Source organism: Callorhinchus milii, unplaced genomic scaffold (genome assembly GCF_018977255.1).
Source record: "Callorhinchus milii isolate IMCB2004 unplaced genomic scaffold, IMCB_Cmil_1.0 Scaffold4, whole genome shotgun sequence".
Classification (NCBI taxonomy): Eukaryota; Metazoa; Chordata; class Chondrichthyes; order Chimaeriformes; family Callorhinchidae; genus Callorhinchus; species Callorhinchus milii.
In genome coordinates this window covers 79,478,442-79,494,862 of record NW_024704745.1, presented here as the reverse complement: position 1 = coordinate 79,494,862, position 16,421 = coordinate 79,478,442, and the positions used below count along the sequence as shown (strand labels likewise).

At 46.8% G+C, this 16,421-nt stretch overlaps 2 protein-coding genes across 4 annotated transcripts; both read right to left on the bottom strand.

Annotated features, from left to right (window-relative positions):
• Nucleotides 1-287: 287 nt before the first annotated feature.
• akap17a (A kinase (PRKA) anchor protein 17A) lies at nucleotides 288-15,955 on the bottom strand. 3 transcript variants are annotated; one of them, XM_007891056.2, is made up of 6 exons: nucleotides 15,888-15,921; nucleotides 14,612-14,690; nucleotides 8,646-9,427; nucleotides 3,554-3,702; nucleotides 2,206-2,437; nucleotides 288-1,585 (listed from the first exon to the last, which is right to left on the bottom strand). In XM_007891056.2, exons 3-6 carry the CDS (start codon nucleotides 9,402-9,404, stop codon nucleotides 503-505), a joined length of 2,223 nt encoding a protein of 740 aa, XP_007889247.2. In that variant the 5' UTR covers nucleotides 9,405-9,427; nucleotides 14,612-14,690; nucleotides 15,888-15,921; the 3' UTR covers nucleotides 288-502. The 3 variants fall into 3 exon arrangements, with proteins under 3 accessions (XP_007889247.2, XP_007889245.2, XP_007889246.2); XM_007891054.2 differs by lacking the exon at nucleotides 14,612-14,690 and having other exon boundaries at nucleotides 15,888-15,955; XM_007891055.2 differs by lacking the exon at nucleotides 14,612-14,690 and having other exon boundaries at nucleotides 15,804-15,945.
• Nucleotides 12,321-14,109, bottom strand: LOC103177090 (tigger transposable element-derived protein 4-like). Its single transcript, XM_007891053.2, has one exon. It carries the CDS (start codon nucleotides 13,988-13,990, stop codon nucleotides 12,431-12,433), a length of 1,560 nt encoding a protein of 519 aa, XP_007889244.1. The 5' UTR covers nucleotides 13,991-14,109; the 3' UTR covers nucleotides 12,321-12,430.
• Nucleotides 15,956-16,421: the final 466 nt, after the last annotated feature.

Sequence of the window (16,421 nt, the reverse complement as noted above, 5' to 3'; positions counted from 1 at the left end):
ATTCTGGGGCAGTTTCTCCGTGGTTAACCCTTCTCACCCAACTCAAAGCAACTTTTACCGGGCTGAGAATAACGCACACACACAAAAAAAACACAGAAACGGGTTGGAAATGTCTGAGTACAGCTTACACCAAACAGTTAAGCCTTCCTCCTCTTTCTTCTAGGGGCTGCGCAACTTACAGCACATTTCATGTGTATTTTTAACTGCGCTTTTGCACGAGCGCGAGTGTGTGTAAGTGCGGTATTTTTTCCTCTATTCATTCACTCTGTTAAGAAATGACGCTTGCCTTTCCTGTAAGAACTCGATGGATTTAATGCATCGGGACATTCCGCACTACACTACCTTTCTCCCACCACTGCCTTCACATATTACATGAGTAGAGGAGGCGAGAGGGAGGGGGGAGGAGTAGGGAGGGGGAGGGAAGAGAAATGAACCTCTCGCTCGGGTGCTGATCTCGCTGCTCCCTGGTGTCTCTGGTGACGACGGCGGGTTGCTGGCCAGGCTACCTGCGATGGCGGCTGTGATCCCGGCTACAGTTCCTCCTGCGGCCACTGTCTCCTCTGCTGGAGTCTCTGTGAGGGCCGCTGGAGCCCCTGTGCCGGGTGCGCTCCCTGCCCGTGTCGGTGCGGTGACAGCTGCGCCGCCGGCCGCCTCCTCCTCCCCTTTCCCGGCTCCGGTCTCTCCGTCCCCGGCTCGAGCCCCTCCGGACCCCTTTCCGCTCCCAGCTTGAGCTTCTCCAGCCTCGGCTCCTCCGGTTTCTGCGGTTCCTGTCGCGGCTCCAGTCTCCCCGGCCCCGGCTCCGGCTCCTCTCCCGGCTCCTGGCCTGGCGGCCGAGGTCCTTCCTGGAGTCGCCCTTCCGCCGGCTCCACTCTCTCTGGTGACAGCTGCCCTCGCTGCTCGAGCCCCTCCAGTGCCGGCTTCTCTCACTGCTGCTGCTGCTGCTGCTGCTGCTGCTGCTGGTGTCGCTGCTCTTACTGTCCTCCCTCTTCTCTTGATCGTTGACCAGAGTGTGCTGCAGTTTGCCCTGCGTGTGGCTGGCGCCGTTCTGGTGAGCATTGCTGCTGCTCTCAGCGCCTTGAGAGGTCCTCCCGACGTGAAGGGCATGACACGGATGCGAAGTGTCACTGCCGTGGCCGCCGGCCTCCTGGGAGGAGCGCTGTGGGCTGGCGCGCTGCCCGTTCTGGGCGGGCTTGGCAGTGCCTTCGCCTGCTGTGCCCAGCTTCGGCTCCCGCTCTCCCCCAGTCTCCCTGAGACGCTCCCTGCGGGCATCCGAGTCCCTAACTGGTGACCCCATCCTCCTGCGGGTGCTGGGCCACACGGCCTCCACCCCCGGGGTCCCCACCGTCCCCTGCTCGGTGGGCTGGGCCCCAGGCTCCTCTCTCTGACCCTCGCTGGCCTCCTTCCTCCGCAGGTTCTCCAGGAGCTTCTCTCTCAGCTCTTTCTCCTTCAGCTGCAGCTCCACCACCCGGTGCTTCTCCTCTTCCACCCGCAGCAATTCTGCCTCCTGCTGACGACGCTTCTCCTCCACCTGGTGGCGCCGCGCAGCCTCCGCCTCCCTCGCCTCCTGCTCCTGCTGTCGCTCAACCTGCTCGGCAGTGAACACAGGTCAACAAGGAAGCCTTGCTTTTCATACAATAATGATAGTAATAATCCTTTTGATAATGCATTTGATACAGCGCCTTATCACATCTTTGGGACGTCTCAAACACTTCACAGTGAGTCGCGGCAGCCAATCGCGTACAGCAGCGTCCCACAAAGTCGTGGATTGAGTGACCAAATGATTATTACTTTTTGAAGGGGATTATTATCTTTGGAAAGCGATCCGCCAATCGACTAACAATTGGGTTCCTACTCACTGCTGGGTAAACAGAGGTGTGGAGTAAGGAAACTTGCCTAAGGTTTTGCCCTGCCCGGGAGTCGAACACGTGTCTTCTCGCTTGTGAGGCGAGTGCTCTAACCACTACACTACGGGACTCCACAAATTCGAATGAGTGAATGACCAATTTATTATTATTATTTTGGGGGGAATTATTAGCCCTGGAAAGCGATCTGCTAATCGACTAACAACCGGGTTCCTATTTACTGCTGGTTAACAGAGGCGTGTGGAGTAAGGAAACTTGCTTAAGGTTTTGCCATATCACACGCTTGAAAAGTTCTGGCGGCTGAATAAAGTATTAAACACTTTTTTGGGGCAGATGAGCTCACCTTAGCCCGGCTGAGCAGCTCGGAGATGAGCCGGATGGATTCCAGGTTTCTCTGGACCAGGATCAGCTTGCGTTCTTCCAGGGCGATTTTCTCCTGCAGCCGTTTCTGCTCCTCCCGCTGCAGTTTGCGCGTGTTGCGCCGGTCCTCCCGCTCCTTCTGCTTCTGCTCTCGCTTTCTCACCTTCTCCTCGCGCTTCTTCTCTCGCTCCTGCTCCTCAAGCTCCTTCTGCTTCCTAAAGGCAAAGGAGCAACATAAAAACATAGGAACAGGAGGAGGCCATCAGACCCTCGAGCCTGTCCCGCCATTCTGTAAGGTCACGGCTGATCGGTACCTCAACTCCAATTTCCTGCCAATTTCCTGCCCTTGCCCCATATCCCTTGATAACCTGACCAAACAAATATATACCCTGACTTTACAAATAGCAACCACATTGGTATTATTAGCAGCCAGCACCCGAAGCAACAAACGGGCCATCCAAATCCACGCTGGGCCACCTAAATCTCCTGCTTGCTTCCCTCTAAACACCTTCTAATTTAGAAACATGAGGCCATTCAGCCCCTCAAGCCTGTTCGGTCATTCAATACGTTCATGGCTGATCTGTACCTCAACTCCAATTCCCCTACCTTGTCCGATTTCCTTGATACCCTGACCTAACAAACATTTCTTTTCAAATTCTTTATGAAACACTTTGAGATATTCCCTTCCTGAGGCAGAAACACGTATAGCGCCTTTTACGTCGGGACCCAATAATAATAATCCTTGCATTTGATATAGTACCTAATCACATTGTTGAGACGTCTCAAAGAACTTCACAGAATATACTGTAAAGTGGGTTGACTGTACATTTTATGGGCGAAACACGGCAGCCAATTGCACACAGCAGCGTCCCACAAACAGTCGTGGATTGAGTAACAAAATTATTATTATTTTATTTATTTGAAGGGTTTATTACCCCTAGAAAGTGATCCGTCAAATGACTAACATCCGGGTTTCTACTTATTACTAGATAAACAGAGACTTGTGGAGTAATGAAACTTGCCCAATGTTTCTCCCTGCCCGGGAATCAAACCTGGGTCCTCTCGCTTGGGAGACGAGTGCTCTAACCAATACACAACAGGACTCAATTTGCTTATATTACTGAGCACAGAGCAGCAGGAATCCAATTAGCAAAATAAGTAAATTTAAAGCTCCAATTTAAAGCCCACAAAATATGCAGTCAATTCACTTTATGGTATATTCTATGAAGTGCTTTGAGGCGTCTCAAGGATGTGATAAGATGCTATATCAAATGCAAAGATTATTTATTTTATAAAAGGAAACCGAGTTCTTCCTGTACAAACAGCGGTACCTTTCGTCCTCTTTTCTTCGCTCTTCATCCTCTTTCTCCCGTCGCTTCTGCTCCTCCCTCCGCAGCTCGAGCTCCTGCAGCTTCTGTCGCTCCTGCTGCCGTCGCTTGATCGAGGCGTCGGTCAGGTGTTTTGTTGTGTCAAATGTCACCTGGGCAAACAGTGCAGTGACTGCGGATTTAGTACGCGACCTCATTTGTGCACATTAAAAATTAAGTAATAAACGCTTCAAAAATAAATCAACAATCAAATAATAATAATTTGGTTATAATAATTTGCCGCGTTTCGCCCACAAAATATAGTCAATTCGCTTTACAGTATATTCTGTCTCGAAGATTTGATAAGGCACAATACCAAATGCAAGGATTATTATTGTTATTAACACAGTAATAACATATAATGGCAATTAATGATAACTAGCAGCAAGGAGGAACCTGGTTAGGGATCACTTTTCCTTTTTTCCTTCAAAAAATAATTCGGTCACTCAATCCACAACTATTCGTCCTCCGAGTCCTCCGCTCCACCCTCGGCGGCCGTGCCTTCAGCCACTACACCCCGAGGCTCTGAAAATCCCTTCCTCACTTCCTTCGCCTCATCCCCTCTCTTCCTATTTTCAGGTCTTGACTGAAAACCGAAGACCTTTCTTTTCGACCGCGCCTTTGGTCACCATCCTCCCCCCTCCCTCGGCCCCGGGATCCGTTACTGTGAAGCGTCCGGGTGGAGGGCGCTATATAAATCCAAGATGTTGTTGTTGTTTGTGGGACACGGTTGTGCACAAATGGCTGCCACGTTTCGCCCACATAATACAGTCAATCCACTGTACGCTATATTCTGTGAGGGACTTTGAGACGTCTCAACGATGTCATTAAAAAGCTATGTCTAACGCAAGGATTATTATTATCACTAATAATTTACAATAGCGCCCTTCAAGCGGGGTAGGGTCCCGGAGAGTTTAACACAGAGAATTACAGTCAAAGAATAATAATCCTTGCTTTTGATGTAGGGCCTTATCACGTCAGGAGGACATCTCAAAACACTTCACAGGTTTTACTGTGAAGTGCAGTGATTGTGTATTTTGTAGGCGAAAGTGGCAGCTAATTTGTGCACAGCAACGTCTCATAAACATACATGAAGTGAATAAGCAATTTTATTTGGGGGATTATTAGCCAGGACACCAGCCTTCCCTCCTTAGCACAGTATTACACTAGGCTCCCATTATAATGTGGGAGTCAAGATCTATAAAATCCAAACCAGTGATCTAATGCCAAACAATCAGTCAGTGCTTCCACATGGGTTGTGCATAAGTTCCGAAAAACAGTCAGCATTTTTGAAGCGTCGAAAGGAACAGTGTGGGTTTTGAATATCTTAGATAAATAGATATCATGCTGTAAGCAAACCTGCTTTAGTTTTAGTCAGTTAGCCTGGCTCAGTTGGTCACTGGTCTCTGAGTTAGAAGCCGTCGGGACTCTAAACTCTCAGTTCAGAATGACATTCCAATACAGTGTTGGGGAGAGGGAGCTCTGCACTGCAAGAGGTGCTGTCCTTTAGGAGACGTTAAAGTGAGGTCCTTTCTGCCTGTTCAAGTGGACATTAAAGATCCTGTGGCACTACTCGAAAAGAAGGATCAAATGAAGAGGTTTCAGCACCTTGGGATGTCCTCCCGGTACGAAAGGCGCTGTACAAATGCAATTTATTGTTGTTGTTCTTGTTGCTATGCTCTTAATCTCAAGTACAGATTCCAATCACTGTGGACTGTAGCAGCACGACTGAATTTCGATTTCTTAGTGACATCTTGTGGTGGTCAAGTGCAGAAACCAAAGCAAGTTTTCATTGCTAAGTTATATATTTAAATATTATAAAACTTTCTGCAAACAATGTCCAGTTATTGACAATCAATGACAATCATAGAATGTTAAAATACAGCACAGAAACAGGCCCCATCAACTACGAGTTGCTTTTTCTCCCTCCGAGCCACCAAATCTTATATAATAATCCTTGCACTTGATACGGCGCTTCATCATGTCGTCGAGACCTCTCAAAGAGCTTTGCAGGATTTTACTGTTAAGTGAAGTGACTGTGCAATTCCAGGTGAACATAAACCTTGCATTTCATATAGCACTTTATCTTAATCTTATCTTAAAGCTCTCTGGTACGTTACCCTGCGTGAGGGGCGCTATATAGATGCAAGTTGTTATGATCACATTATAGTGATGTCTCAAAGTGCTTCACAGTATATACTACAAATTGCAGTGACTTTGTATTTTGTGGACTAAATCAAGATTGTGCCATTTTGTGAAGGATTCAATGAACTCACATAATGAGGCCAAGAAAATCTGAGATGGTCCAGAGGCCTGGGATATCTCACTCTGACCCAAAGCTCTCCATTCATTCAAAAATTTGAGAATGTGGGGAATTTAGGAAAATGTCTTCAACTCAGTTTAATTCCAACATGTTTTTTAATTCCATTTCAAGTCCGCTGTGACTAGGTATGAACTGGGAGTGCAGTAAGCCGAGGTTTACTGTATTATCTTGGACTATGAGCTCAAGTCATGGCATGAGGCTTAACTCAATAATCTTCTGACTCAGAAGAGAATGCTACTAATTGAGCCAAGCTGTTATGAATGAGTGAAAAACAAATTTAGTTTTCTTTTACAAAGTGATGGATGGTTATTATTATGAATAATACTTGCATTTTGCATCACACCTTTCATGCTGAAAGAATGTCTCAAAGCGGGTCAGAGAATTTTACTGTAAAGTGTAGTGACTGTGTATTTGTAGGGGAGCGTCGTACAGGGGAGTACGTGGTGGGGAGCAGTACAGTGTAGTCAATTAGCTCAGAGCAATGTCCAATAAACAGCCATGAATTGAATGGATGATTTTATATGGAGGATTGTCAGCCAGGACACCAGTAGAAACGCCTTTGTCTTCTCCAATAGAGCCACTATTCTTTTTTGGAGGGATTATTATCCCCGGAAAGCGATCCACCAATCAACTATCCACCAATCTCCCGGGTTCCTACTTACTGCTCGGTAAACAGCGGCGTGTGGTGTAAGGAAACTTGCCTAAACTGTAGCTTAGTGGTTAGAGCACTAAGTAAATAAAAATAATCCTTGCATTTGATATAGCGCCTCATCACGTCGTTGAGATGTCTCAAAGCGCTTCACAGAGTATACTGTAAAGTTAATTGACTGTGTATTTTGTGGGCTTTAAATTTATGGGCGAAATGCGGCAGCCAATTGGCACAGTAGCCCTAAATCCTAATCCAAATCATCTCCTAACTTGCATTGCCCCTACCAGGTTCACCAGCTCATTGATGAGGTACCAAACGCCCAGTGTTTGAGACACTAAAGCGCGGAAAACAAGGTCAGGTGCTGTCATCATGGCCCTGTATATTGTATTGGCCCAAAGGCAGTTTGAGACACTGAATGTATTCTTAGAGTATAAGAGTAAAGTGTTGCTGCAACTGTACAGTGCCCGGTGAGACCACACCTGGAATACTGTGTGCAGTTTTGGTCTCCTTATTTAAGGAAGGATGTACTTGCCTTGGAGGGGGTGCAGCGTAGATTTACTCGGTTAGTACCCGGGATGGAGGGGATGAGTTACGAGGAGAGGCTGACCAATTTGGGCCCATATTCTCTGGAATATAGAAGAATTAGAGGGGATCTTATAGAAACCTATAAGATCATCAAAGGCCATGATAGAGTAGATAGTGGGAGATTGTTTCCCCGGTTGGAGAAACTAAATCCAGGGGTCACAACATTAAAATCAGAGGCAGCCCTTTCGCACTGAGTTGAGGAAGAACTTCTTCACTCAAAGGGCAGTGAATGTATGGAACTCACTACCCCAAAGGGCTGTTGACGCTCAGTCCTTGAACATATTTAAGACTGAGATCGATAGATTTCTTATTGCAAAAGGGATTAAGGGATACGGGGATAAGGCAGCGTCAGATTATTAGCTGGAGTTAGATTAGAAGATCAGCCATGATTGAATGGCGGGGCAGCTCGAGGGGCCAAATGGCCTCCTCCTGCTCCTACATGTTATGTTATGTTAATTGTGTGCAATATTGCAGACATTTAACTAGTTTTTTTTAACAAAAGTGGCACTGACTCTGAAAGCACTAACCTGGTGTCACAACAGACAAACTTATATATAACTTTGGTAAGTCGTATTAAGTCAACAGATAAGACTACCTGAAATACACATTCAATATCGAATTTAGATAACTATTGGGACACTGCTGTGCACAACTGGCTGCTGTGTTTCACCCACAAAATAGAGTTAATTCACTTTACAGTATATTCTGCGACATACTGAGAAGTCTTAATGACGTGATCAGGTTCTATACGGTCAGTTCACTTTACAGTCTATTCTGTGAAGCTCTTTGAGATGTTGAAAAGACATGAAAAGCACTATATCAAATGCAAGGATTATTATTATATCTAAATCAATTTAATTCAGGCCATCAGACTGCACAGTTTGTTTTCTCCACGTGAGACACTCAATCTAATTCCGATCTCCTCTCACTCTCCACTCGCTCGTTTTCCAAACACTTGGATTTCTTTTAAAATAATTTGGGGACAGCACTGCTTGTGTGGAGTTTGTGGCACATTCCAACCACTGTCTGTGAACCATCATTTGTTTCGAACGGATCGATTTCAAGATCCTCTCGCTTGTTTTCAAATCCCTTCATGCCCTGGCAAATCCCTACCTCTCCAACCTGCTTAGCCCCCACTCCACCACCCGCTGCCTCCGCTCGGCTGGTTCCGGCTTCCTGTTTGTCCCTAGACTGTCCGCTCCACATTGGTGGCCGTGCATTCAGCCACTATGCTCAGAAACTCCAGAACTCTCCTTCAATCCCTCCGCCTTGCCCCCTCCCTCCCCACCTACAAATCCCACCTAAAGACCTTTGTTTTTGATTGTGCTTACGGTCACCTGCCCCCTCCCTCTCCCCCCGGCTCGGGGTCAGACTCCGTGACTGTGAATCGTTCCGGGATGCTACCCTGCCTGAAGGGCGCTGTGTAAATACAAGTTGTTGCTGTTTCCCTGATTCTTCCCCTTTAGCTCCTGAGATACAAGAGGTAACTCGCGGCTCACCTTTATGCTGCACGCCACTGCCTTGACATCATCTCCTTTGTACATGAGTTTCATCCCCCGCAGGGCATCCATGGCCTTGACAAATCCGATGTACTCCTGGTACTGCACATAGGCTTCGAAATTCAGGTGTCCCCCGAAGCTGAAGGTGTGGAAGTTCTTGCCAGTCATCTCCTCCCGATACGGGTCCAACATAGGGATGTCCACGTTCCTGATCTCCCCGAAGGTCCCGAACACCTTGCTCAGGATCAGGTCACTGGGCTTCTCGGAGCTGGAGTTCTTCAGGGAGAACCACTTGCAGGGCAGCCCCTCCAGGTGGATGGTGTCGGGTCGCTCCCCGGGCAGGGTCTCGTTCACATCCTTGGCGTCACGGAAAAAGGAATCCCAGTCGTGGCGGGTGGGGAAATCGATCTTGACCTCGGCCGCCCGTACTTTCAGCGTGTCCGTGAAGCCGCTGAGCTTGATGGTCTTCCCGTCCAGCTTCGACAGGAAGGTCTTCACCATGTTCTTGTTCTCCACCTCGCCTTCAAATCGCACAAAGTCCATGGTGCTCTTGGAGACCCGCAGCGTGGCGAACTGCTCAGGATGCACCATGCACTTGAGCCTCTCCATCACCTCCCAGTTGGAGATGGACTTTCCCGGTTGTTTGAGCTGCGGCAGCGACACGCTGATGGTCAGTTTGGCGATGGGTTTGAGGTACAATCCCTGCGGAGGGAACAGCTCCACCGCCTCCGACGTGTCGTGCACGATTGTGGCAGCCATGACGTCAGCAGCTGAGATTCAGTCTAGAACACAGAAGAGCAGGCTTTCAGCAAAACAACAACAAATTACATTTACACAGTGCCTTGCACATCAGAAGGTGCTGGTCAGTCAGGTATTTGGACCCGAGCTGGGGGTTGGGATCAGGAGGGCAGGGATAGGAGGGTGACTGAAGATGTGGTCGAAGAGGAGGGTCTCAAGACATCCCTTAAAGGAGGCAAAGTAGGAACGGAGCAATACAGAAATAAGTCATTTGGTTCATCAAATATTTTCCTCTACACGAACAAATATCTTAACCCCACTCTCCTGCTCTTTCTCCCTTCTTTTAATATTCCTGTTTTTTCATAAATCTATTCAATTCCCCTTTAAAGCCCCTTGCGGATTCTGGCCCCAGCAATGGTTTGTGGTAGAGAATTTCACTATTCAGTCACCCTCAGTGTAAGGATTTTATTTCCATCCTCCCTTAATTCAGAGATCTTTTGTAACAATAATCCATTTGGATTTTTTAAAAAAACATTCCCACGACTGTAATTCTCATCTGTGTTAAACTCTCTGAAACGCTACCCCGTTTGAAAGGCGCTATGCAATTTATTAATGAAAAAATAATCCTTGCATATAACATAGCGCCTTATCACGTGTTCGAAATGTCTCAAAGGGCTTCACAAAATATAATGTAAAGTGAATTGATTTTATGTTGTGGGCGAATCATGGCAGCCAATTGCTCACAGCAGTGTCCAACAAAGTCGTGGATTGAGTGACCAATTTATTATTATTATTAATAAAGCTAGGATTACAGCAGAAAAGTAACAAGATTGTGCAACTTGCTGCCCAAAGGAGTGGATGAATCAGATAATGTAGATACATCGAAGAGGAAGCTGGACCTTCACATGACGGGTACAGGAATAGAAGGGTGTGGGAAGGAGTAAGAAATGGGTGAAGACTGGTGTGGAGTATGAACACTGACACGGACGGTTGGGTTGAGTGGTCTGTTTCCTTACTGTACATTCTTTGTAACTATTTTATACACATTTATATATAGACGAAACAGAGTCACATAAAGATGAGGAATTATAGTATACAGTACACCAGCAAGTAGTCCAGACTACTACATTCTAAACTTCTCAGGCAAACCTCAATAACAGTATATAATCCTGGTCTATAATATAGCATCTTATTACATTGTGGTATAATTATATATGTTATATAATTAATATAACTGGATATATAATATATTATCCCCCACAGTCCGCACCCATCTAAAATCCAACGCCTTGGGATGCTCTCTTGACATGAAAGACCCTATATAACTGCAATTTGTTGTTGTTGTCAAGACATCTTAAACCGTTTCACAGAATTTACTATCGAGTGTGGTGACTGTATTTTGTAGGCGAATAGAGCAGCCAAACTGCACACAGCAATGTCCCACAAACAGCCATGAAATAAATCACCGATTTTATTTAGGGGGGATTGTCAGTCAGGACATTGGGAGAGAGAAACTTTCTTCTCTTTACAAATAGTGCCTGAGAATCGTTAACGTCCACCAGAAAAGGTACAGATGGATCTTGGTTTTATCATCTTATTTGGGGGACGACACCTCTGGCAATGCAGTGCTCTGCAGCACTGCACTAGAAAGTTGGCACTGACTTGAGTTTAAAGTCTCGACATGGCAGTATAACTAGATGGTACAATCTTAAAGGGGGTGAAGAAACAGAGAGACCTGGAGGTTCATATAAGTAAGGACAGGCAGATAAAGCTGTCAAAAAATCATCCGGGATACTTGGCTTTATAAATAGGGGCATAGAATACACAACTCAGGAAATTATGATGAACCTTTATATAAAACACTGGTGAGGCCTCAGCGAGAGACTGTGTTCAGTTCTGGGCCCCACACTTTAGGAAGGATGTCAAGGCATTGGAGAGGGTGCAAAGGAGATTGACCAGAATGATACCAGGAATGAGGGCCTTCAGTTATCAGGAGAGGCAGAGAAGCGAGGATTGTCCTCCTTGGGGCAGAGAAGGTTAAGAGGAGACTTAAGAGAAGTTTTCAAAATTATGAGGGGATTCAATAGGGTAAACAAGGAGACACTATTCCCACTGGCGGTGGGTCGGTAACCCGAGGGCACTGATTTAAAATAGTTGTTAAAAGAAACAGAGGGGAGGGGAGGAGAATTTTTTTCGCACAGCGAGTATTGGGATCTGGAATGCATTGCCTGAAAGGCTGATGGGAACCGATTCCATAACAACTTTTAAGAGAGAAGTAGGTAATTATTTGGGAAGGACAAGTTTGCAGAGCTATGGGGAGAGAGTGGGGTTGAATTGGAAGCTCTTTTCAAAGAGCCGGCACAGACACGATGGGCCGAATGGCCTCATTCTGTGCTGTATGATTCTATGATGTTTAACCCACAGCTTTCTGATTTGAGAGGTAAGAGTGCTACCAACTCAGCCACCCTGACACCCACTCAATGTAACTAACCCTGATATTGAATGTAACAAGAAACAAATAATAGAAATACAGTAACTAAAATGAACCAATTATATTTATACATGATTCATTAATTTGTGTGGTATTTTCCATCCCCAAATACCATACTCCTGTCTGTACAATATCCACATCAAATGCGTGTCGAAGATTAAATAAAATTTACATACGTTCTACCAGTTGGGACCAGTCCATTTAATATGACTTATGCAAAGTATGAGTTATGACAAAGTTGCGTAAGTTGTATCATGTGACTTATGCAAAGTTAAGTAAAAGTCAAATTTCATATGACCAACACAGAACAATTACAAGTACTGAACCGGCTGTGATATTAAGGCAAGGTTTCTGTTCCATGTTTAACCCATACATATTAAAGCTATGGTAGTCACTGTGCAGAAAATATGTCCTGTACAATGAATGGCACAACCCGACCAGGTTCAAAACAGAACTGTTTTAACAGAATATAAACTCTTAGAAAGAGCTATCGACACTGTAACTGAATTTTCAATCACTTTTCAAAAAAACGTTAATCGAGACATAAACCCTCAATTCACTCGGCCTGAAAATATTTGGGGTTTGTTTTCTGCTGCGTTCGTTTTGGAACCTCCCTCATGACAACAGCTTCAGCTTTGTTAACCAATTCCAAAATCTCGTCTGTTTGGGCGTCCACAGTCAATGAGAAGCGCCGAAGGACATCCAGTGCGTGATAGGCTTCCCTAATGGTTGGTACGGAGGGTGTGGAGTCCTGGGTCTCGGAGCCCTCCTCCCTCGGACAGTCAACATCTGCTTTGTCAGAAACTATAGACACAATGTCCTGGTCCGTTAGTTCTTGAGTAGTTTCGGTGTCTACCACATCCACATCAACATAGTCATCCAGTGATGGCATCAATTTGCCGTGTATTTCTGTCAGGTGATCCCAGACATTTTGAAATTGCCGCTGAGTTTCTTGCTCGGAATCGTCTTCAGTGTACTGGTTGGGGGTGACTTCAAATCCCGCTTTCTTGAAGCAATTTGAGATTGTTGCCTGAGACACTCTACTCCAAGCAGTTTTGATAGCAAACATGGCATCCAGTAGCTCCCACTTGAAAGGCGTCACGTGTTCAGCTGCATTCAGTCGTCTCGTAGCCAGAATTCGCCGGTAATGGAATTTAAGGTTGCGGATAATCCCACCATCCATGGGCTGTGTCACACTGGATGCATTTGGAGGCAAAAATACGAGTTCGATGTTGTCTAGTTCAACTGAAGAGTGAGCAGAACAGTTGTCGAGGATCATGGCTATCTTTCGTTTCTCTTGACCGATGCGTCCATCCAGTTTTTTGAGCCAACCCTCGAACAGAACACTCGTCATCCAAGCCTTGCTATTGGTAGAGTATTCCAATGGGAGCCTGGGAATTTGCCTGAATGCACGAGGGCACATGCTCTTTCCAATGATGTACACTGGTAACTTATCGGAACCATCCATATTGGTGCCAACCAGCAGAGTAACGTGAGGTGCCCCATGGTGGGAATCCCCCGCAAAGCCAAGGGATGTTTCCGGCAGTATTTGCCAGCATAAAGCAGTTTCATCAGCGTTGTAGATGTCCTTTGCCTTGTAGCGTTCCAAAATGTATTTCACCTTCTCATCTTTCCACTCTTGAAGGACCTGCAGGTTAACCTCAGCAGATTCTCCTGCTTTTCTAATCATCACAATGCCCCAACGCTTTTTAAACCGGTCAATCCATCCCATTGATACTCTTCCCTCATGACCCAATTCACGGGCAAAATAATCAGCCTTCTGACGAAGCATTTCTCCATCTATCTTCATCTCAGGCAGTGACGATTTCTGACGAAACCAAAGAATAAGTGCTGCGTCGACATCTTCAAACGTTATGTGTTTTGTACGTTTGACGATTCTCTTTCTTGCATCGGGATTTTCGACAGAATGATAAATTTTCTTTTTGTTCTTGAGGTAATCATTCAAAGTCTGTGGCTTCAAACCAAATTTGGAGGCAACATCCTTCTTTGTCATTTCAGGATTTGCCTCGCAAAATTGGAGAATCTGGTACTTCTCCTGATAAGTCCTTGTCACTAATTTGCGTTTCGTTGGGGTATCTGCATTGCCCGATGCCATGATGACCGGTCAAAGCCTCCACTTCTGAACTTGTTCCCTGTTCTGTACTGCGCATGTGGCCCTGGTAAGTGTGTATGACAGATCGGGGCTTAGATTCCCGCAATTGTCTCACAGAGAGCACTACGGATGCTCTTTCAAGGCCAGTAACAGCAACAACAACTTGCATTTAAATAGCGTTCTTCACGCGGCAGCATCCCGGAGCGCTTAAAGTGCGCAAGTGGTTCTGCTCGCTTTCATTCACCACGCGATCTGGTAACACTCTTTCCACACACTCCCAACCCCCCCCCCCCCCACCACCGTGCACGATGACCGTGATGTTACACCCCCGGGAGAAAGGGCACGAAGAGGGTTGGGGCACGCACGTGTGGTGTTCCGTTGAGGTAGGCGCGGGAAACAAAGTGATTACCCGACAGCCGGCAGGTGCGGTTGTGGTATTAAGAGTACATATTAATTTTATTGGATTTAATAGGAAATTGAACAAGACATGGGCTGATGTACCGCTTCGGCGATTGTACAATTTACAGATCAGACTTATAAAACACGGCTCAAACTTGTTAAAAGATGCAGATTGTGCCCTTCTTAGTAACCCCCAAAGTTTTTTTTTAAAAAATCAGGACGTACCTATACAATTTAATAGATATTTAACATCCAACTGCATAGATTTTGATTTCATCTCTGACAACGCGGAACTCCCGCTGTACTGCAATGTAAACCAGATTATAAACACACGTTCCCGCGGGGGCTTCAATCAAATAAACTAACAATTTTCGACCGGACAAATTCAGTGAATGGGGTCTGGATTGGGAGGGGCGGAGAGGGAGATTGTGTGTGTGAGAAAGACAGGAGGGGGGGAATGAGGGGGAAAGAGAAAGAGTCAGATAAAGAGTTAGAAAAAGAGAGGGCTTGGAATGAGGGATGAGTGAGTTAGTGAGAGAGAGAGAGAGAGAGAGAGAGAGAGAAGAGAACGGGGCCTTGAATGAGGGATGAGTGAGTGAGAGAGAAAAAGGGGGAAAAAAAGCGAAGAGAAAAAAAGTGAGAGGGGAAAGGTCTCTCTCTCACCTGGAGTGAGAGAGAAAGAGAGAGAGAGAGAGAGAAAGGGAAACGAGTGAGTGAGAGAGAGAGAAAAAAAAGTGAGGCCTGAAATGAGTGAGTGAAAGAAAAGAGAGAAAAAGAAGGGCCAGAAATGAATGAGTGAGTGAGTGAGAGAGAGAGAGAGAATAGAAAAGTGAGAGAGAGTTGGGCCTGAGAGAGAGAGAGAGAGAGAAAAGAGAGAGAGAGAAGAGAGAGAGAAAGAGAGAGAAAGAGAGAGAGAAAAGAGAGAGAGAGAAGAGAGAGAGAAAAGAGAGAGAGAGAAGAGAGAGAGAAAAGAGAGAGAGAGGAGAGAGAGAAAGAGAGAGAGAGAGAAAAGAGAGAGAGAAGAGAGAGAGAAGAGAGAGAAGAGAGAGAGAGAGAGAGAAAAGAGAGAGAGAAAAGAGAGAGAGAGAAAAGAGAGAGAGAAGAGAGAGAGAGAAGAGAGAGAGAAAAGAGAGAGAAGAGAGACAGAAAAGAGAGAGAGAAGAGAGAGAAAAGAGAGAGAGAAAAGAGAAAAGAGAGAGAAGAGAGAGAGAAAAGAGAGAGAGAAAAGAGAAAAGAGAGAGAAGAGAGAGAGAAAAGAGAGAGAGAAAAGAGAGAGAGAGTTGGGCCTGAAATGAAGAAGGGAGTGTGAGAGAGAGAGAGAGAGGGGGAGTGAGGCCTAGTTATTCCCCCCACCCCCGGCCTCCCTGTGCTGGGCTGACCCGCCCGTGTCCCCGGGGCAGTGCTGTGCTGTGCTGACCTGAGGCGCTGTGCCGCGCTGTGCCGCGGTGCGGTGCGGTGTCTCCGGCCCTGTGTGGTGCAGTGGAGGCGGTGCTGCGCTGACCTGACTCTCTCTCTCTCTCTCTCTCCCGCCGCCGCCGCCGCCGCTCCTCTGACAGCCGCGACCGCCCCTCAGCAAAGCCCCCGTCCGCCCGCGCCCTCACCGCGCCTGACCCCACTCGCCATTCCTCCCGTTACCATAACCCTTATTTGTGCCCTATTTATTTCGGCTGGTTTTATTATTATTATTATTATTATTTTTATCCCCTCCCCCTTTTCTCCGAGCGAAGTGCAGGAAACTATAGAGAGCGGGGACAGGAAAGAGAACTCGGGACGCTCTCCAGTTGGTCCGGGAACCGTGAGGGACACCTACCTACCGACCAGTCGAGGGGCGGGTGGGGGGGGGGGCCTTTCTCTCTCGCTGTCGCCCTTTAACGGGCGCCGACAATTGTCTGAAGCAGCGCCGCCGCCATGTTGGTAAAGGAGCCGAATGGACTTGGGGACCTCCCAAAGGCACCTGAGGGTTCCCTCCGCCGCTCCGCCGCCACCCTCCGGAACTCCACCCCGCAGTCCCTCCGCCTCGCGCCCCCCTCCCCTC